This window comes from Narcine bancroftii, chromosome 6 (genome assembly GCF_036971445.1).
Source record: "Narcine bancroftii isolate sNarBan1 chromosome 6, sNarBan1.hap1, whole genome shotgun sequence".
Lineage (NCBI taxonomy): Eukaryota > Metazoa > Chordata > Chondrichthyes > Torpediniformes > Narcinidae > Narcine > Narcine bancroftii.
In genome coordinates, this window is record NC_091474.1 from 71,934,451 (window position 1) to 71,955,904 (window position 21,454).

General features: G+C 39.6%; 1 protein-coding gene and 1 long non-coding RNA gene across 7 annotated transcripts in view; one reads left to right on the forward strand and one right to left on the reverse strand.

The window, feature by feature from the left end:
* LOC138736198 (uncharacterized) overlaps window positions 1–21,454 on the forward strand; it is a 218,824-nt gene that overhangs the window by 193,339 nt on the left and 4,031 nt on the right. The window lies entirely within an intron of this gene.
* adam8a (ADAM metallopeptidase domain 8a) overlaps window positions 1–21,454 on the reverse strand; it is a 56,791-nt gene that overhangs the window by 15,897 nt on the left and 19,440 nt on the right. For 3 of the 5 annotated variants that reach the window (XM_069885273.1, XM_069885274.1, XM_069885272.1), the window contains 8 exons: window positions 20,556–20,645; window positions 18,504–18,699; window positions 14,634–14,736; window positions 13,452–13,632; window positions 6,243–6,320; window positions 5,682–5,763; window positions 3,603–3,726; window positions 988–1,174 (listed from right to left, as the gene is read on the reverse strand). In XM_069885273.1, coding sequence (XP_069741374.1) covers window positions 988–1,174; window positions 3,603–3,726; window positions 5,682–5,763; window positions 6,243–6,320; window positions 13,452–13,632; window positions 14,634–14,736; window positions 18,504–18,699; window positions 20,556–20,645 — 1,041 coding nt within the window. The remainder of the gene's footprint in view (window positions 1–987; window positions 1,175–3,602; window positions 3,727–5,681; window positions 5,764–6,242; window positions 6,321–13,451; window positions 13,633–14,633; window positions 14,737–18,503; window positions 18,700–20,555; window positions 20,646–21,454) is intronic. The other 2 variants (XM_069885276.1, XM_069885275.1) reach the window with 1 other exon arrangement.

Below are 21,454 nucleotides of genomic sequence, written 5' to 3' on the forward strand. Positions count from 1 at the left end.
AAAATAAATAAAGATAGATAGATAAATAGAAAGAAAGAGAGCACCCAAATCCACGTTGCTCTGGCCTCAGCCACCTGCTGCTGAATCACATTCTTCTACGTCATTGTTTTCCAAATGACCTTCCCATCTTTCAGCTCTTCCATCCATACACAGAATGATCTAGAAAAAAACCATGTCCTAACAGCACATTGAATGTACTTTCAGCAAGCAGGATGCAGAGGTTTATGATGGTTGCTTACTGTCATCTGCTCAAAGGCAGTAAGTACTGGCCTTACTGGAAACACACACATTCTATGGCTGAAAACACTTAACTGTGTTCTGAGAAAATATTGGGTAAAAGTGATTCTGGAAACAACCTCTAACTAAGCGACTAAATGGAATGTAGAAAGATAGATGGACTTGGAGCTTGGTGGCAGGATAACAACCTCTCCGATAATGTCAGCATGTCGAAAGAGCTGGTTATAGATTTTCAAAGGAGGGGAAGAGCTCACTCCTACGTCCACAGCAGCAGCGCTGAGATGAAGACTGTGAAGAGCTTTAGGTTCCCAGGGATAAACATGTCCTGGTCCATTCATGTCAATGCAACAGCCATGAAAGTGCACCTTCACCTCTTCTTCCTCAGAACTTAAGCAAACTTAGCAGGTCACCATCATCCCTTGACGACTTCTACAGATGTACCAGTGAAGGCATCCAATCAGGGCGCAGTATTGTGAAGGACAGGAACTGTTCCATCCATCTTGCAACACCAGTTTCAAACACAGTTTCTTTCCTGCCATTAGCAGACTCCTGAAGGAACTCTAAAATAGTAAAATTAAGTGATCTTTGCTGTGTACTAACCATTCTCTCTCTGTAACGGCACTTTTGTACTGTGTCTTGTACTATGTATGAGATGCTTACTGGTCTTCCTAACAACATCTATCACTGCATTTTTGATACGTGACAATAAATTTGAATGAGAAAATTAGAGGCGAGTAGTAGTGGGTTTACCAGAGGGGCTGGGCGGCTGGGTAGGACTGTAATCTGCAATCGCTGATTTTCCGCCGAGGCAGCGAGTAACAAATGTTTTACACGAGTACTCCTGTCGCTAGGTTGCATGACTTTACAGTTTCTGTTTCTGTCCTTTCCATCAACAAACATTGGATTTGACAAACCACATGAGCTGGATTTGATTGGTCTGCAATTAAATTGAAATGAAAAATAAATCATTCTTAAGATTTAAAGTCAAATCACCAATGATCAATCTCCAGTTTTAACTCTGATCTCTGTTGCTGTGTTTTGAAATAGCACCAAATCCCAGCCCCTTGCTTAATGACTACAAGATCACAGACATCCAGTGACAGTGGGGGACATAATTGGTGACTGGGGTTCAGGCAGCAGATCCCAACATCCATCTCCCTGGCTGTCTTGATGGCCTTTGACAGCTTGTTGGGGCCTTTATTTTCAGATGTTTTAAAACAACTCAATTATTTGAATTCTTTAAACGTAAAAACAAAATAGATTTGGTAAATCACCTTTGAGTAATAAAAATTACACTTAATATTTTAAACTAAGTATAAATTTTAGGAAGCACTTACCTGCAATGAGCATTTCCTTCAAGATTAGCTAAGGTTAGGGCAGCAGTGTAGTGGTTAGTGCAATGCCGCTACAGCGCCAATGATCAGGACTGGGGGTTTGAATCCCACGCTGTCTGTAAAGAGTTTGTACATTCTCCCCAAGTCTGTTGGGTTTCCCCGAGGGTTCCGGTTTCCTCCCACCCTTCACATTGTAGGCTAATTGTGTGTAATCAGGTGCCATTGCCTTGTGGGCCGAAAAAGCCTGTAACAATGCTGCATGTTTAAATTTAAAAAATATTAAAAAAGACATTGCAGTCCATGAGGACATGGCTGGTGCACAACTAAGGGGCTGGATACAAAATGCAACGAGTCCCTCAGCTCATGACCTCCACCTCATTCCCATTTCAGATTGGCATCCCTATCTGTTATATTGAGGCTGACCCAGACAACCAGCAGCCAGGGAGTAGCATGCGCCATTCAGGCAACGCTGCATTTTAACAAAGGTATTATCTCTGTGACATCAGATCAATAATGTTATGATGGCCAGATGATTTCCCTCCTAGGCCAACACTTTACATTAAAATTTTCAATGCATCTAAAATAATGCTGGAGAAAAGATGTAGACCACACATTACTATTAAAGGCTAACCACTTCTGGCTAATTGGAAAAAAGATAACTTTGATCAATAAATAAAGTTAATAAGCACTATTCTTGGATTCTTATCTCAATTTGCAAATTTATATCCATTTCCATGTGTATTTTGTTCATTTCGTACCTCTACAATAACATGGCAAGATGAAAAGTGTTGATTGTTTTGTACATTCAATTTCATTGGATACTGCTTACTAATGATCAGTGAAACGTTGTTCTAGAGAGAGGAGAGTTGTGTGATCAATTTGACTGACCAGATTTACTGTTCCAGGAAAGTAGATAACAGGTACCAATAAGTTGGTCCAAGAGGACACATCCAGGACAAGCAGAGTTAAACTACCTCATCTTGTGAAACATCACTCATCATATCAAAGTGCACGAGCATGCTGGTTGAACAGGTCTAAAGCTACATTTGAATAAGTAATGCCAGGTATATTCACAAAAGAATATTTGTTGAAAGGAAAAAAAAATTGAAAATTTCAGATGTGGTCATTATTCAAGTATTTACACCTGTACTTGCCTGCGTACAATGAATTTTTGCAAAAATAAGTGAGGTGGCCACAGTGGTTTTGCAATGACTGGTTTATCAGTAATTTCATCTGGATAAACTTCCATTTGCTTGGTAAATAAGAAGACTACAGATACTGGGGACCTAGTTAAAACAAGATTCATAGAAGGCGCAGGCTGAAACATCCGTGGATTCTATGGGACCTGCTGGGTTGCTCCAGCATTTTTGGTCTTTTGTTTTAAACAGAATCTATTTCCTGTAAATGAACCACAGAATTTTAAAAACAAAATGACCCTTTGGGCCTCCTGGTAAAATGGAGAAGCAAAGATCAGTTTACCTTGTTTCAATGCATCAGGATTACTACTAGATTCAAACCTAATTTTATAGATTGAAATTCACATTTTATATTGAATTCCTGAATCACTACAAATCGTTCAAGTGGAATCTTTGGGGTTTTCAAACTACTTGGACTATGAAGGGTCAATGACTAAGTTCATTCACAACTGAGATCAATATATTTTGGGAACTGAATGATGTGGGAGTGTGCAGGAAATGGTTAGATGCAGATGGCACAATCTTGTTGAGGATAGAAACATGTTCAAGAGGCTGAATGGTCTTCTCCACAACTATTTCTTATCTTCTTCTGTCAGATTGGGATACATTAGATTAAGAACTCATAACACCACAGAAATACGACTGGTGATATTTCGTTGAATTGCCCACTTCATCAATTTAACCATATGCAGATTATTCCTGAGTCCAATATGCAGAGATGTACTTACAACAATAAAACCGGTTTCACATGAGCAATATATTTTAAAGTACAAATTGTGTGGTGGAAAAGTGTTCAAGAACATTGAGTGATTTAGGGAAGAAAACCAGTACTCACACTTTTTTGGTATATTTTTTCATTGAGCTCCGTTTATAATATAGAAGTCCGCCACTGATTAGGATCAGTAATATGATGAAAGGGAGAAGCACTGAGAGCATAATGGCTATGGCATTATCTCTCACTGAAAGGGAAATTACAAATCAACTTTTCAGTATTAGCTTCTCTGCTATTTAAGCTATTTCTGCTAGAGAAACAAAAGGACAGTAAAGGCCTCAATGACAAAACTCACCGGATCTCTTACAAAAAACTAATGGGATGGTAAAACTGAAGTTTACTTCTGATTTCTCATGGAATTAACTTCCAATTAGTTGAAACAAGTGCAGATGAGGTTCATGAGCATGTTTACTGGATTGGTGGGCTTCAATTACAAGGAGAGACTCGGACTTTTATCCCTGGAGTGCAGGATGCTAAGTTAGAAGTTTATAACATCTTGAAAGGCATAGATAAAGTAAACAGTGATTGGCTTTTTCACAAGAGTAGGGGAGCCTAAAATTATAGGGCATGTATTTAAGGTCAAAGGAGAAAGATTTAAAAAGGACCTGAAGCAAGTTTTTCTATAGAGGGTGGTGGGTATAATATGGAACTGTCAGAGAAAGTGGTGGAGGCAGGGACAACTATAATGTTTAAAAGATACTTAGACATGTCATGGAAAGGAAAGGCTTTGAGGGATATGCATTCAACACATGCAAATGGGACTTGGCCAAGATGAACAAGTTGGGCCAAAGGGCCTATTTCCATGCCGTAAACTGCTGACTCCATGATTCTAAACATGAGAGGAAGGGTGAAAATACTGACACAAACGCTGTGAGCGGGTTGGGAAGAGAAACTAAATTGGTAGAAAAGGAATATTTTTCCTTGGAAGTCTGCCAGATTAAGAGGTTAACAGTTGGTTCTGCCCTGTTCCTAATTCACATTCAAACTTTATACAACAATCAAATCACCAACCAAACACAGAAGCTCCATCAGAATGTGTTGCCAACAGCCACCAAGATCAGTTGTGAAGAAATCTAAATCACAGGGTGCTATTGGTGTCAATTCCAATACAGACATTAAACTACATATAATTAACAATGAACGAAGTAAAATCTCAAAAATATTCTTTTAACATGGGGAAAATGTGCCCAGGGTACTGTATTCGGTTGAACTTAACATCACTGAGGACTGCCAACTGTCTGCAGCTGGACAAGAATGGAGATGTTTAGCAATGACATCTTTCCCTCAAAGTCCATGTTGGCATCATGGGGTGACTGTCATCCAAACAACTAGGTGGTTAAACATAAATGAAATATTCTCCAGTTTCTGTGGACATTTACAAAATCATAGACTCCACTTTGCATTGGAAGTGCATTGTAATTGCACAGAAAGTTAACAGGTTGACAAATTTCAGTTATGTGTAGAGACTGCAGAAGCTGGTTCTGTCTTCTGTGGAGCAGATGAGGTTAGAAGGGAATATGGTTGAGGTTTATAAAATATGAGGGGAATAGACAGGATAAACTGCCCCCCCCACCCCTCAAAAAAAATAACAGTGTACAGATTTAGGGTGAATGGCAAAGGATTTGGAGGGGATCCAAAGGGGACCATTTTCGCTCAGAGTGGAGAGTACCTGGAATATACTGCCAGAGAGGGGGGTGGAAGCAGAGTTAATGACACGATTTAAAGAGTGTCTCGATGAGCACTTGAATCACCTAAGCATTGAAGGCTACAGAACAAATGCAAGGAGATGGGATTAATGATGCCCTACAACTCCATGGCACTGATTGCTTACAGTGAAACACAAAAGTCTGCCAATGCTGTGATTGTAATAAAACACAGAAATGCTGGAGGAACTCAGCCGGTCTCGCAGCATCCATAGGAGGTAGAGATATATTACCGACTTTTCGGGCCCGAGACCCTACTCAAGGTACAAGCAAAAAGCAGACAGGTGTCAGAATTAAAGGGGGAAGATAGGGAGGAGGAGGCCAAAAAGGTGTCAACTGGATATGATGAGAAGAAAGCTGCTTAATCCATTTATGGGTTTATGACGCTGTTACTTGTAGGGATAAATTACCACGCAACTCAACATGGTTGGATTCTTACCTGCTAAACCACCCTTCTGAGTAGCACAATATGGCTTCACCCATCCAGGATCACAATGGCATTCTCCCTTGTGATTGCAAACCTTAAAAGAAATTCAGATTAGTAAAACGGGGATCATATCCAACATGAAAATATTCATCTGTGTAATGCACTGTGTTCCGTAGATGTGGAGTGCTTCTCAGTACAATTGTTATTCTCAATAAAATGGACAAAGCAAACTGCTGAAAGGGATTCAGTTATTTGCACATAGGCTGCACTGTTGAAAGAGCCTGTACAAATCACCCACTTCCCTGCACTTCCTCTAAAGCAAACAAAATGTGTTCCAGATGGAGAATTGTCCAAAAGATTGATGAAAGCAGATTGCATAATAACTTCAAATATCACAGATCACAATGCATGCTGTAAAACACCTTATTTCTGCAGCCATTTGTCACTTGACCTCTGGCCAGTGGAAACAATTTCCATTCAAACCCTTCATATTTTGAACAGATCAGTAAATTTCCTTTTAGCACCAAATGCAAATCATAGCTTTTAGTGAAGAGAAATAGAAGATAACCATACCCCATGGTTGTTGCATTTACTGGAACAATTTCTTGATCCATAAAGGAGGAGGCTCTGGCATCGACCATTGTAGCACACCTGTTCAGAAAATATTTTGCATTTAATGCAAGATCCAAAACTCAATAATTCAGTTGCCAATTTGTCCACAGCATCACCAGTCAAATGATTCCAGCTAGCATTGACTGAGTGTGGAACATTTTGCATAATGCCAAATAACTCCCTTAGTTTTCTTAAAGCAATGCCCTGTGACTAACCTGGCATTTCCAGGAAGGTCACTGAGATAGCATAGCTTTCTATTGCTCATGGAATGACACAGAAAAGTCTGCAGATGCTGTGATTGCAGTAAAAACACAGAGAAGCTGGAGGAACTCATTCGATCTTGCAACATCCAAAAGAGGTAAAGATGCAGTATATTACTGATGATTTTGGCCTGAAACGTCAGTCATATATCTTGGACTCTGTGAGATCTGCTGAGTTCCTCCAGTATCTGCTTTTTCTTCTCCAGGAGTTAGATTGTATTTGATCTGGCCCAATGCAAATCCTGTACATTTCCAGTGACCTAATATTTTGCTGTCTGTAATTCCAACCAACTGGAGGGTTTGCTATGAAGTAATATTGAGTCTTGCTCACGTACTCGAGGCTTAATTTCTATTCCCTCCCTCAGCAGACCACCTTTTGACAGCTGGTTTACAGGAACCTTACAAATGTACCTTGATTTTGATTATCAGGTCTTTAAAACCAATTCAAAGAAGAATAGACAAGTTAAGAAATAGGAGCAGGAGAGGGCCATCTGGACCATTGAGCCTGCTCCTCCAATCAATAAGATCATGGCTGATCTGGCAGTGGATTTGACTTGATCTACCTGTCATTTCCCCATAAGCCTAAATCCTCCTACTAAGCAAAAAAAGCTCATTTTGAATTTTATGAAATTAAAATCCAGGTGGTTGAAATAATTCAGAAATATCAAAATAAAAAGACACATCATCTTTCAAGGTTGGCAATAAGTTTTTTTTTAAATTTTTTATTTTTCACACCATAAACCACATTGACAAAGATACATACATTTTCCTTTTCAAATATATAGTGTCGTTTTCTCCCCCCCCCCTCCTCCCATCCCACCTTCCCTACCTCCCCCCCCATTCATTTAAAGTACAAAATCTAAGATACATTAAACCAGTCAAACAATGTTGTCATTCAATAAAAATAAACAAGAAATTCCACTGAGTCAATTCTTTTCATTTCCTTCTCATTTCGTTATTTTAGGTGGTAGATGTCCCCGGTAGGTTTTCTCTATTGTGTTTCATGTATGGCTCCCATATTTGTTCAAATATTTCAATATTATTTCTTAAATTATATGTTATTTTTTCTAATGGAATACATTTATTCATTTCTATATACCATTGTTGTATTCTCAAGTTAACTTCTAATTTCCAGGTTGACATAATACATTTTTTTGCTACGGCTAGAGCTATCATAACAAATCTTTTTTTGTGCACCATCCAAATTCTTTGTTTTTTATGTTACTTAGGAGGAAGATCTCTGGGTTTTTTGGTATATTGTTTTCTGTAATTTTATTTAATATCTGGTTTAGATCTTCCCAAAATTTTTTCACTTTCTCACATGTCCAGATTGCATGAATTGTTGTTCCCACTTCTTTTTTTACAACGAAAACATCTGTCAGATACTGTTGGGTCCCATTTATTTAACTTTTGAGGTGTAATGCATAGCCTGTGTATCCAGTTATATTGTATCATACGTAACCTCGTGTTTATTGTATTTTTCATAGTTCCAGAGCATAACTTCTCCCATGTTTCCTTCTTTATCTTTATGTTTAAATCTTGTTTCCATTTTTGTTTAGTTTTACCGTTTGCTTCCTCATTCTCCTTTTCTTGCAGATTAATATACATATTTGTTATAAATTTTTTGATTATTATTGTATCTGTAATCACATATTCAAAATTATTTCCCTCTGGTAACCTCAGACTGCTTCCTAATTTGTTCTTCAAGTAGGATCTCAGTTGGTAGTATGCCAACACTGTATCTTGAGTTTTATTATATTTATCCTTCAATTGTTCAAAGGATAGTAATTTATTTCCTGAAAAACAATTTTCTATTCTTTTGATCCCTTTTTCTCCCATTCTCTAAAGGAAAGGTTATCTATTGTAAAAGGGATCAACTGATAATGCGTCAGTATTAGTTTTGGTAATTGGTAATTTGTTTTATTCCTTTCTACATGAATCTTCTTCCAAATATTGAGCAGATGATGTAATACTAGAGAACTCCTACGTTGTACCAATTTTTCATCCCATTTATATATGTTCAGGTATCTTCTCCCCTATTTTATCTAGTTCTAATCTGGTCCAATCTGGCTTTTCCCCTGTTTGATAAAAATCTGATAGGTATCTTAATTGTGCAGCTCTATAATAATTTTTAAAGTTTGGCAGTTGTAAGCCTCCTTGTTTATACCATTCTGTTAATTTATCTAGTGCTATCCTCGGTTTCCCCCCTTTCCATAAAAATGTCCTTATTATTTTCTTTAACTCCTTGAAGAATTTCTCCATCAAGTGTATTGGCAATGCCTGAAATAGGTATTGTATCCTTGGGAAAATGTTCATTTTAATACAGTTTATCCTTCCTATTAGTGTTAGTGGTAAGTCTTTCCAATGCTCGAAGTCGTCCTGTAATTTTTTCATTAGTGGATTACAATTGAGTTTATATAGATGGCCGAGGTTTTTATTTATTTGTATACCTAGGTATCGTATTGCTTGCATTTTCCATCTGAATGGTGATTCTTTCTTAAATTTTGAGAAATCCGCATTATTCATTGGCATTGCTTCACTTTTATTTGCGTTAATCTTGTAACCCGACACTTCTCCATATTCCTTCAATTTCTTATGTAATTCTTTTATTGATATTTCTGGTTCTGTTAAGTATACTATAACGTCATCTGAAAATAAACTGATTTTATATTCCTTATCTTTTATTTTTATCCCTTTTATTTTATTTTCTGTTCTTATCAATTCTGCTAGTGGTTCTATAGCTAACGCGAACAATAAGGGTGATAGTGGGCATCCCTGCCTTGTTGATCTGCTTAAATTAAATTGCTTTGATATATATCCATTTACTGTCACTTTCGCCAATGGCCCCTTATATAATGCTTTAATCCAATTAATATACTTCTCTGGTAAACTGAATTTTTGCAATACTTTGAATAAATAATTCCATTCTACTCTGTCAAAGGTCTTCTCTGCGTCTAAAGCAACTGCTACTGTTGGTGCTTTACTCCCTTCTACTGCATGAATTAAGTTAATAAATTTACAAATATTGTCTGTTGTGCATCTTATTTTAATAAATCCAGTTTGGTCTAGATTTACCATTTTAGGTACATAATCTGCTAATCTGTTTGCTAATAGTTTAGCTATTATCTTATAATCTGTGTTAAGTAATGATATTGGTCTATATGACGCTGGTGCGAGTGGATCTTTCCCTGTCTTTGGTATTACTGTAATTATTGCTGTTTTGCATGAATCTGGTAAGCTTTGTGTTTTGTCAATCTGGTTGATTACTTCCAGGAGGGGAAGAATTAATAAATCTTTAAATGTTTTATAGAATTCTATTGGGAATCCATCCTCTCCTGGTGTTTTATTATTTGGTAGTATTTATAATCTCTTGTATTTCTACTATTTCAAATGGTTCTGATAATTTATTTTGTTCCTCTATTTGTAATTTTGGTAGTTCAATTTTAGTTAAAAATTCATCTATTTTGTCTTCTTTCCCTTCGTTTTCAGTTTGGTATAATTGTTCATAGAATTCTCTGAAGTTTTCATTAATCTCCGTTGGATTATATGTGATTTGTTTGTCTTTTTTCCTTGATGCCAATACCATTCTCTTAGCTTGTTCTGTCTTAAGCTGCCATGCTAGAATTTTGTGCATTTTTTCCCCGAGTTCATAATATTTCTGTTTTGTCTTCATTATGTTCTTCTCCACCTTATATGTTTGTAGTGTTTCATATTTTATTTTTTTATCTGCCAATTCTCTTCTTTTAGTTGTATCTTCCGTCATTGCTAATTCTTTTTCTATATTTACTATTTCCCTTTCCAACTGCTCTGTTTCCTGATTGTAGTCCTTCTTCATCTTGGTTACATAACTTATTATTTGCCCTCTGATGAACGCTTTCATTGCATCCCATAGTATAAACTTATCTTTCACTGATTCCGTATTTATTTCAAAGTACATTTTAATTTGTCTTTCAATGAATTTTCTAAAATCCTGCCTTTTAAGTAGCATGGAGTTTAATCTCCATCTATACATTCTTGGAGGGATGTCCTCTAACTTTATTGTCAATATCAGGGGTGAGTGGTCCAATAATATTCTAGCTTTATATTCTGTTTTTCTTACTCTATCTTGCATACGAGCTGATAACAGGAATAGGTCTATTCTTGAGTATGTTTTATGTCTACCCGAATAATATGAATATTCCTTTTCCTTTGGGTGTTGTTTCCTCCATATATCCAAAAGTTGCATTTCTTGCATCGATTTAATTATAAATTTGGTTACTTTGTTCTTTCTGTTAATTTTTTTCCCAGTTTTATCCATATTTGAATCCAAATTAAGGTTGAAATCCCTTGCGTATCTGCTATCTTCAAAAAAATATCTTGCATAAACTTTTGATCTTCTTCGTTAGGTGAACATACATTGAGTAAATTCCAAAACTCCGAATATATCTGACATTTTATCATTACATATCTCCCTGCTGGATCTATTATTTCCTCTTCTATTTTAATTGGTACATTTTTACTGATTAATATAGCTACTCCTCTAGCTTTTGAATTATATGACGCTGCTGTTTACATGTCCTACCCAATCTCTCTTTAATTTCTTATGCTCCATTTCAGTTAAATGTGTTTCTTGCACAAATGCTATATCAATTTTTTCTTTTTTCAGTAAATTTAGCAGTTTCTTCCTTTTGATTTGGTTATGCATTCCGTTAATATTTAAAGTCATATAGTTCAACGTAGCCATTTCATACTTTGTTTATCTTCCCTTTCCGTTTCTCCATCATCACCTTTCCTTCTTATCCATTTCTGCTTTCTTGTTTTGAACACTTTATAAGACAACATTTCTAAAACATCAAACATTTCCCTTATTCTCCTATCTAAAACTTCTTTAACCCCATTCTCCCCCTCCCCCTCCTGAGTTGCCCTTTATCCCTTGTCGGGCAACCACATCTCCCCTCTCCATTTGGATTTGCGAATTCACTTGTAAGCGTCAACTGATTTTGCAGTGACCGTAACTCCTCCCCACCCAGCCCCCCCGGAAAAGATGTCAATTTTCATATATAACAAAGGTCAGTCTTTTAATTCCCTCCTTATTTCCACTGTTCCCTTTCATTCCCTTATTAATTCTTATCTATACTCTATTTATTTTCCTCTAAATACGGATACACTCATGTACACACATACACACATATATACATACACATCTATATACACCCATATACACACATACATATAGTTCGTGGTCATTTTTACTCTCATTACATGTCTTCATCTCTCTGATTGTTTTGTAGTTGTTCTGCAAATTTTCGTGCTTCCTCTGGATCCGAGAATAGTCTGTTTTGTTGCCCTGGAATAACTATTTTAAGTACCGCTGGGTACTTTAACATAAATTTATATCCTTTTTTCCCACAGGATCGTTTTTGCTGTATTGAACTCCTTCCTCTTCTTCAGGAGTTCAAAACTTATGTCTGGATAGAAAAAGATTTTTTGACCTTTGTATTCCAGTGGCTTTTTGTCTTCTCTTATTTTCTTCATTGCTTTCTCCAATATATTTTCTCTTGTTGTATATCTTAAGAATTTTACTAAAATGGATCTTGGTTTTTGCTGCGGTTGTGGTTTCGAGGCTAGTGTTCTATGTGCCCTCTCTATTTCCATTTCTTCCTGTAATTCTGGTCTTCCTAGGACCCTGGGGATCCAATCTTTTATAAATTCTCTCATATTCTTGCCTTCTTCATCTTCCTTAAGGCCCACTATCTTTATATTATTTCTTCTATTATAGTTTTCCATTATATCTATCTTCTGAGCTAACAGCTCATGTGCCTCTTTAACTTTTTTATTAGATTCTTCTAATTTCTCTTTTAAGTCCTCTACTTCCATTTCTACGATTATTTCTCGTTCTTCCACATTATCCACTCTTTTTCCTATCTCTGATATGACCATTTCTATTTTATTCATTTTTTCTTCTGCACTCTTAATTCTTCTTTTTATCTCATTAAATTCTTGTAATTGCCATTCTTTCATTGATTCCATATATTCTTTAAAAAAAAATATATCCATTGTCCTACCTTTCCCTTCTTCTTCCATTTCTCTATGTTCTTCTTTTTCTTCTTCCTCCTCTGGGTTGGTCATCTGTTGTTTCCTTGTTTTATTTTTCCTCTCTTCTTTCTTGTTCTCGTTGTTTTCTATGTTCTCTTCCTGTTGTTGTGTTGTAGCTGTCATTCTCAGCTGTGGAGATCGACTCCTCAGCTGGTTCCTCCTCCCATCAGTTTTTTTTTTGGCATGCGCATCGCGCATGCGTGACTCCTCGCGCATGCGCGGTTGCGCACTTTTACTTGGCTCTGCGAGCCATTTTTGTAGTCCCGAGCTCGGGACTTCACCTGACCTTAGGGAGCTGGCTTCTCTCTCCGCGGCGGGCCTCCTCGGACAGGTAAGGCCTTCACCTTCTTCTTCCGACGTTCTTTCTTCTTCTCTTCTTCCCGTTGCTTTCGACTTTTCTCTCTTCGCTGCCATTTTCTTCTCACCTTTACTTTTACTTTGTTTTAATTTTTATTCTTGTACCTTTGTGTTTTGTGTGTTTTTTTTCCAATTTTTCTGGAGAGGGCTGGAATTCCCTGACCAGCCACTACTCCATCGCGTGACTCCCCATTGGCAATAAGTTGAGGGACAGAGGTGAAGAACCTCTGTCCCATCAGCCCAGGAAGTTGCTGCTCAACTCTGCAGCAGTTCCAGCTGGGGAGCAGGTTTGACCATCTCCTTCCCCACCTCCACAATGCAGTCCACCAATTCAAGGCCCAGTGATGACCAGTGCCAGGTATGGCAGTGCAAGGTCATTCCCTGAACCCAGACTTGCCAGTCGTTGGCACTGATTTAAGTCATCTCATAAATTCTTGTGACAACATTGCTCAAAATGATTTCTGTCACATTTCCTTACCATCTCATCTCCACATTTTGTTCCTGTGCTTACAAGTCCTGGGTCAAACATGTCTTCACTCTGTTCATTCACTGTTGCAATCTTACAGATGATCTTGTTGAATACTGTGAGTTCATACTTTGCTTGAGTGATAGGAAACTTGTTCCCTCCAATACAGTGCATTTTACCGCATTTTATATCTCTGCAACAAAAAAATAACCTTGAGGAATCAAACTAAACCAGATAATTTCTAGTGCTATTTGAAAGTCTAATTAATCTAACCTTAGAACTCAGCCTGTTTCTTATGAACATGCCATCCATTTCTTGAAAGGGATGGCATGTGCATGGGTGAGCATACCTTCACAAGCTATGTAAACCAGGTATTTTTTTCCTGCCATTACTGTTAGCTTGCTGTTGAATGGTGTGAAATTGTTGGCAGCTGTATCCTGGTTAGTTTTCTTAGTGAACAACACCATGGGAACCTGGGGATGAGTTTGTGATGTTGTTAATTAGATGACTGGTAGGACTGTGACATAGTGAGGTGTTGGAGAGTAAGGGTCTCTGGGCAAAACAGTGTTGCAGTTAGGCAGTGGACATGGAGAAGTTGAAGATCTCAGCGCAAAGAATGAATATAAATGTTCCTGAGGTCTCGGGAAAGAGCACAGACATCGGCAAAAGAGAAAGGCTCATGAGGACTCTGTGTAAACCTGAAAGGGACATGAAACCCAGTACCTGCAATGTTTGCCACACATAACCAGGGACCAGAGCAAACAGTGGCATGCAAAGACTGACCAAAGGCTGTGGGCTGGCAAAAGATAGAATTCAAACAAAACTGTTAGATGTGGTGTGGTTTGAAGTACCTGTGGCATAGGCTTCAAGAAAATGGCACCATGAAGAATGGTCCATTTGTGATCCTGTCTATAAACTCCTCCACTCTGGATCCAGTCCATTCTCACCAAACCACTGCATTCAAATGCACCCCGCATGCCAGACAAGTATATTGTACCATCTTCACAACACCAGCAACCAAGAGGAAGCATTTTGACTCGTGCTCATCAACAACATTAGCCTGGATTCCCACAACACTCTGAACTTCCCCAGCAGCAGAGACAAAAGAAAGGGTGTCCGGAAACATGATCAGACGCTTGGTTAATGAGCTGATTTTTTTTCTGGATGGAATTCCCAGCAGCAGAATGTGCTCACCTTGTCTGGCAGGGAACATGTCCATAGCTAGTTGTTCTGCAATGGAGATATTTGTTTCCTCTCACATTCTGCTGAAAGCAGTGATTAGGGGCCACCTCTGCATCTGTAACCGTCAGAAAATAATTTTTTATTCAGCAAAACAACAGATTAATTAGATCCAGAAAATAACAAATTAAATGTCCTGGAGATTATTCCATTTTTGAATACAGCTTGGTGCATATGCTGTAAGTGGGTAGAGAGATCATTACAAGAACATAGAAGGCAGGAGTAGGTGAGGCCATTCATCCCCTTGAACCTCTGCTGCCATTCAGTAAGATTATGGCTTTCCCATTCTCTCCCCATATTCTTCATCTCCACTGTGACAAACATCTCCAGTCTCCACCTCAAATACATTCAGAGTCTACCTCCACATTTACTCCAGGGAGTGAACTCTACCACTCTCCAAGTGAACCAATTTGTCATCTGAAATGGGCAATCCCTTAATGTATTCCAAATCCGTTGTTCTGGAGCAAGTTTGACTACCATGCAGTCTCGATATCCTTCTTGCTTAACCTAGACTGTAAATAGATGAGGATCAAGGGTGACTGGACTCCCAATCTAAAAATGATTAATTTATCCTGACTGCCTGCTCGCTGTTCGTTAGGCAATCCTCTCTCCATGTTAATGTATTGCCCCTACACTCTGCTCTTCTGAAGCGACCTTACTTTGGAATGGTGCCTGGTTGCAATTCTCTTTGGGGCGTTTCTGTATTCGGTCAGCCAGCTGCTCAACACCCACAGTGGATGGATTCCACAGCAAAAGGATCTCCTCTCAATCATTTCCCTGATCTGGTCTTGTCTTGTAGTGAGAAATTCCTTTGGAATTTACTCCATTCTTGCAACATCACCACAGTCCCGAGTTTCCTGTATTTTGAGGACACCTCCCTATTCTGGAAGAATTTCTATTTTACTAATTATATCCAAGAACCAGGTTCATTCATGAATCCTTCCTACTGCAACTTTCAAATGCAATGAATAGGGGTGAGACGGTTACCATAGTGGTTGGTGTGACACTATACAACATCAGCAACCTGGGTTCGAATCCCACGCCATCTGTTAGGAGTTTGTACATTCTTCCTGTGTCTGCATGGGTTTCCTCCCACCCTCCAAACCATACTGGGTTGTAGGTTGATTGGGGTATTTGAGCAGAACAGACCATGGGCTTGAAGGGCCTGTATGTATAAATTTAAAAAATATATATTTTGAGAATGGAGGATTCTTGTTCATGTCAAGGGGTCCAGTGGTTTCAGGCACATTATTCATTGTTAATACCCATTTCCAAAACTAAATGAAGGATATTTGGTCCTCAATTTGTCTCAAAGATGCAGATTGACACAGTATTGTGAACTAATTTATTATGCTTTGGGACAGGGCAATGGTAGAGGAGGTGCAACATTTAGTGGTTAAGCGACAATACCAACAGCTATTGCTACCGAGACATGTTCAAATCCCACTTAGAAATTGGGGAATTTAAATTCAAGTAATTAACTCTGGAATAAGAACCTCGTTAATGGAGTTGAATAAATCCCTGAAGCCATACCAAGTGTATCATAGGATACTAGGGAAGCAATTACTGGGGCTCTGGCAGAGGTATTTGTTAGGCTTGGGCAAGGTATCAGAAGACTGGATAGTGGTTTAATATCATACAACTATTTAAGAAGGGCTACAGACAAGCCAGGAACTATAGGCTGATGAGGCTAAAGTCAGTGTGGGAAGGATCAGAATTTACTCTACTTACAGAATCAACCAGCATTTGCGAAGTCAAGGATTGATTAGGGATAGTTGGGGTGTCTTTGAAGAAATGACAAAGAGAATTGAGAAAGGCAGGATGGTGGACGTTGTCTATGCAGACTTTAGACATTCCTTTGACAAGGTTCCGCATGTTAGGCTGGAAGGTTGGATCACAAGGGATTCAGGATGAAGGGTGAACGAGCCAATTGGATACAAAATCAGCTTGATGTTTGGAGTCAAAGGGTGGAAGTGGGGGTGTTGTGATCAGTCTTGTGCTGCAGAGATTGGTGCTGGGTCCACTGTCATTTTTCATCTAATATGAACTTTGATGACAATGCAGTTAGCAATAGTTAGGAAGTTTGTGAATCATACCAAAATTGATGGCATGGAGAAAAATGAATAGTTATCTGAGGATCTAGATAAACTTAGAAAGTGGATCAAGGAATGGCAGATGGAATTTAACATTGACAAATTAAACTAGGGCAGGATTTAAAACTGTAAATGGCCATGGAGAGTGTAGCAGAAGAGGGACCGAAGGGTACGTGTACATTGGTACCTGAAAATGGTGACACAGGTCGACAGTTCCTGCAGTTAGAGCTCTTGCAGATGAAAGCACTACTTGGCAAGAGCTCTAACTGGAGGAACTGGGTCATGTTGCATTTGTACATGACATTGGTAAGGTCACACCTGGAGTAACATGCACAGTTCTGATTACCCAACTGTAGGAAAGTTATCATTAAGCTGGAAAGGGTGCAGAAAAAAATTCCTGAAGGTGCTAATGGACTGAAGACTTACATTATTAGGAGAAGCTGGATAGGCTGGGACCTTTTCTCTTGTGTACAGGAGGCTGAAGAGTGGCATTATTGAGGTCATCAAATCACAAGGGGCATAATGCTTGTAGATTTAAGGTGAGAAGGGAAAAGGGGCAATTTTTTTCCTCACACTGGGTAGTTGGCATGTGGAAGGAGCTACCTGGGGAAATGGTATAGGCAAGTACAAGTAAAGCCATTCAAAAGACATTTGCACAAGTATATCAATAGGAAAGGTCAGAATGATATGGGCCAAACTCCGTTAAAATGGGATTAGCTTGTACAAGCAATTTGGTCAGCAGGAATTAGTTGGGCTGAAGGGCCTGTTTGGTGCTGTAAAACTCTTTGAGAAGCTACCTACCCCTGGTTACAGCAATTACCGTGGGTAGTGAATCACGCATCAGGTTCCTCAACTTTCCAACTCAGAATTAGGATTAATTGCCATGAACAAGTCATGAAATTCGGTGTTTTGCGGCAGCGTCACAGTGTAAACATTCATATTATAACCATCTTACAACATTACTATAAAAAATGAAATAATAATGACAGTAATAATCGTGCCCGAAAAGTAAGGCTGTGTCTTTGGTTCATCGATTATTCAGGAATCTGGTGGCAGCGGGGAAGAAGTTGTCCTTGTGTCACTGAGTGCTCATCTTTAGGCTCCTATACCTTTTCCCTGAAGGTAGCAGAGTGAAGAGGGAATGGCCTGGGTGGTGGGGGTCTTTGAGGATAGAGGCTACTTGTTTTTGACACTGCCTCAGGTGGATGTCCTTGATGGAGTGAAGTCTGGTGCCTGTGATGTCGCAGGCCAGGTTAACAACCCTCTGGAGTTTATTCTTGTCCTGAGAGTTGGAGCCTCCCCACCAGGCTATGATGCAACAAGCCAGAATGCTCTCCACAGTACATCTGTAGAAGTTTACGGGAGTCTTCGGTGACACACCGAATCTTCTCAGTGAGCTCACAAAGTATAGGTGCTGGCGAGCCTTCTTTGTGATTGCATCGACATGGAGACTCCAGGACAGATCCTCAGAGATGTTACCACCCAGGAATGAGAGGTTCTTGACCCTCTCCACTACTGACCCCTCGATGAAGACTGGGTCATTTTCCTCTGACTTCCCGTCAATTCATCCTGTGTTCCCATGACTTCCTCCTGTCTCCACACTGTCAGAAAGAACACTTAAAACAGGAATACGACAATCCCTCCACTGAATTTTAAATCGACAACCAACACCAGCACGATGCTGGAAATTCAGCAGAGAGCCAAGCTGGTCCCAGATTTACACATGGATTACCTGGTCCCCATAGAACGGTGCACTGCCTCCGATGGGTGGGGCACTGCCCATTATAGCAGTAGCCCTCCCCGTTGCTGCAGGGAGAGCCATTCATTTTGAAGGAATCTTCTGGACACTGGTTGCTCTGGCCATCACAATAGTCGGTCAGATCACAGTCATGTTGTGCTTTCCTGCAGGGTTGTCCTACTGGCTGGATCTGAGATTAAACAAGAGAGGATTTGATGGAGCCACCAGAGACATTCAAGGCTCAGGAATGGTGGAAAGTTCCATTAAACAAATGATTGAACATGCATCAAGGGACACTAACCAATGCTAACTGGCATTTCTTCCACTCTCTCAACGGAGCACCACCTCAATTCTTTTGTCTGTCCACGAGTTCCAAGTAAGAACCTTTCCTCCCTCAATGCACAATTTCTATCCCAAGACCTGTCCATCCAATTTGGGCACTGGGTTTAATTTTGGTCTCAGGACTTGGGCAACTAAGTGTCCAGATGGAAGTTGGGTAGGTTAGGAAGGAGGACATGCTAGATACAGGGTCCACAAAGGTCTTCTGAGTTAATGGAACAGGAGGCAGTTGAAAATCTCATCTGTTCCACAAACTGAGCCTGGAGTTTCTTTTCAGAAAGATTTTTGGATAGACATCATTTTCAGATGAATTGAATATCAAGTGACAGGAGGTTCTGCTAATTGGATTGGGAACTGGATGCACATAGCTAGAAAATTCTGGTCTACCATTCTCCTCAAAGTAGCGACCAGGGATCTCCTCAAGCACGTTCCATGTTTCCAAACTGTTCTTTTCCCCAAGATATAGGACTGGATCCAAGATCAAATTAATTTCCATGGGGACTTTTGGAAATGACAACAGCTCATTGAGATAGTCCTTAAAGTCAATGTTTCGGGTGCAAGGATAGAACATAGGATAATGTAAAATATTCTGGAACTTCCAGAACACATTAGGAATTGGGTTAAGTGTGTCCATCTGCAGCTCCTCCAACCAGTTGGTGCATTAGATGGTCTCACTAAGAAGGAGGCAGAGAGGGTCATAAACAGGAGTTTCAGTGAGCTGGGCACATCAAAGGTCCTTCCAGGTTGATGGATAACCACCTGGAGGGGCAGAGAAGGTGCTGGAGTCCCCCTCTCAAACAAGTATACCATCTTGGATACTGCTGGGGGGATGGTAGCAACAGCAATATCAGAGACACCACATCTTGCTATGTTGAATGGCCACAACCTTTTCCCCAGGGTGGTAGGATCTAAAACAAGAGGCACACATTGAAGGTAAAAAGGGAAAGATTTAACAGGGACCTGAGTGGAAACTTTGACCACACAGAGGGTTGTGGGTATGTGGAACGAGTTGCCAGAGGTTGAGGCAGGCATCAGGGCAAGAGCTTGGATAGGAGATGTTTGCAGGAATATGGCTGAATGTAGGCAGATGGATTGAGTTCAGTTAGACAGCTTGGTTAGTGTGGAGGAGTTGGGCCATGCTATCTCACTCTGAGGACCAAAGAGCAAAGGGCGGCACTCATGGTTACCATAGCGAGGGTAGCATGGTGAGTGTAGTCATTAGAGTAAAGCTGTTACAGCGCCAGCAACCACGGTTCAAATCCGGCGCTGTCTATAAGGAGTTTGTACGTTCTCCCAGTGTCTGCGTGGGTTTTCCCCAGGGGTTCTGGTTTCCTCCCACCATTCAAAATGTACCAGGATTGTAGGTAAATTGGGCGGAATTGGGCAGTATAGACTCTTGGCCAAAAGGGTCTGTTACTGTGCTGCATGTCTAAATTAAAATGACATTTAAAAACACATTAAAACTACTCCAACTTTGAATGCAATTTGGTCTAAGGCAGCTCAGTCAATCATTGAACATATTGCTGAGAAAGCACCAAAAGAACTCCGTTCTACTGATTGTGAATGTTTAATATTCTCCTGAGCATCTGGTTCAAGCCTTGTAACAAGATACCTCAGTGGTGCACTAATTGGACTAGATCTTGCCTCATATCTCAAGATCAATATTATTTTTCTAGAGTGAAGACGAGAGATCCTTTGCATTGTTACCTTGCAATTCCTGCAGCATTCTCCATTTGAACACTCCACTCCCTCCTTCAGTTTGCAGGTTGTAGCATTACAACACGGATTGGTGCATTCCTGAAATAGCAACATCAAGCCAGGATAACACACACCACTAAAGTACTGTAACAATACAGTCCTTCAGTAGAATTTCACCCACTACAGATTCAAAGGGGATTTCAGTGGGGATAGATTGCAAGACACAAGCAGTTTGTGAAAAGAGCAGCCCAATTTTGCATTAGAATGAAAGAATCTGCTAGTGTCACAGTTGATACTTAAGCTCTTCATACAGAGTCCTGAGAACTATGCTCAAGTTCCTCAGCACCACAGTCAATCTAAAACTTCCCCAAGTGTCACAGTTCTCAACTCCTCCACCTGACAGGTCCCAGACAAACTTCACATGATCTCACTTCTCTTCTCAGCCATAGTCTCATGGTGAATATCAGAAACTTGCAGATGACACAAAGATGGGAGGTGTTGTGGACAGTGAGGAAGGTTTTCAATTGCAGAGCAATCTGAACCAGATGAAAAAGGTATGCTGCAAAGTGGCAGATGGAATTTAATGCAGACAAGTGTATGGTGTTGCATTTTTTGAAGGAAAAATCAGGGAAGGATATAACATGGTGAATGGTAGGGCACTGAAGAGTGCGGTAGAACAGAGGGATCTGGGAATACAGATACACATTTCCCTGAAAGTGGTGTCACAGGTAGGTAGGTTTGTAAAGAGAGCTTTTGCCCTTCATAAATCAAAGTATTGAGTATAGAAGTTGGGATGTCATGGTAAAGTTGTACAAGACAATGGTTCAAGTTTATTGAAGCCACATTTGGATTTTGAGAATTGTGTGCAGTTCTGGTCACCTAACTACAGGAAGGATATCAAAACGATT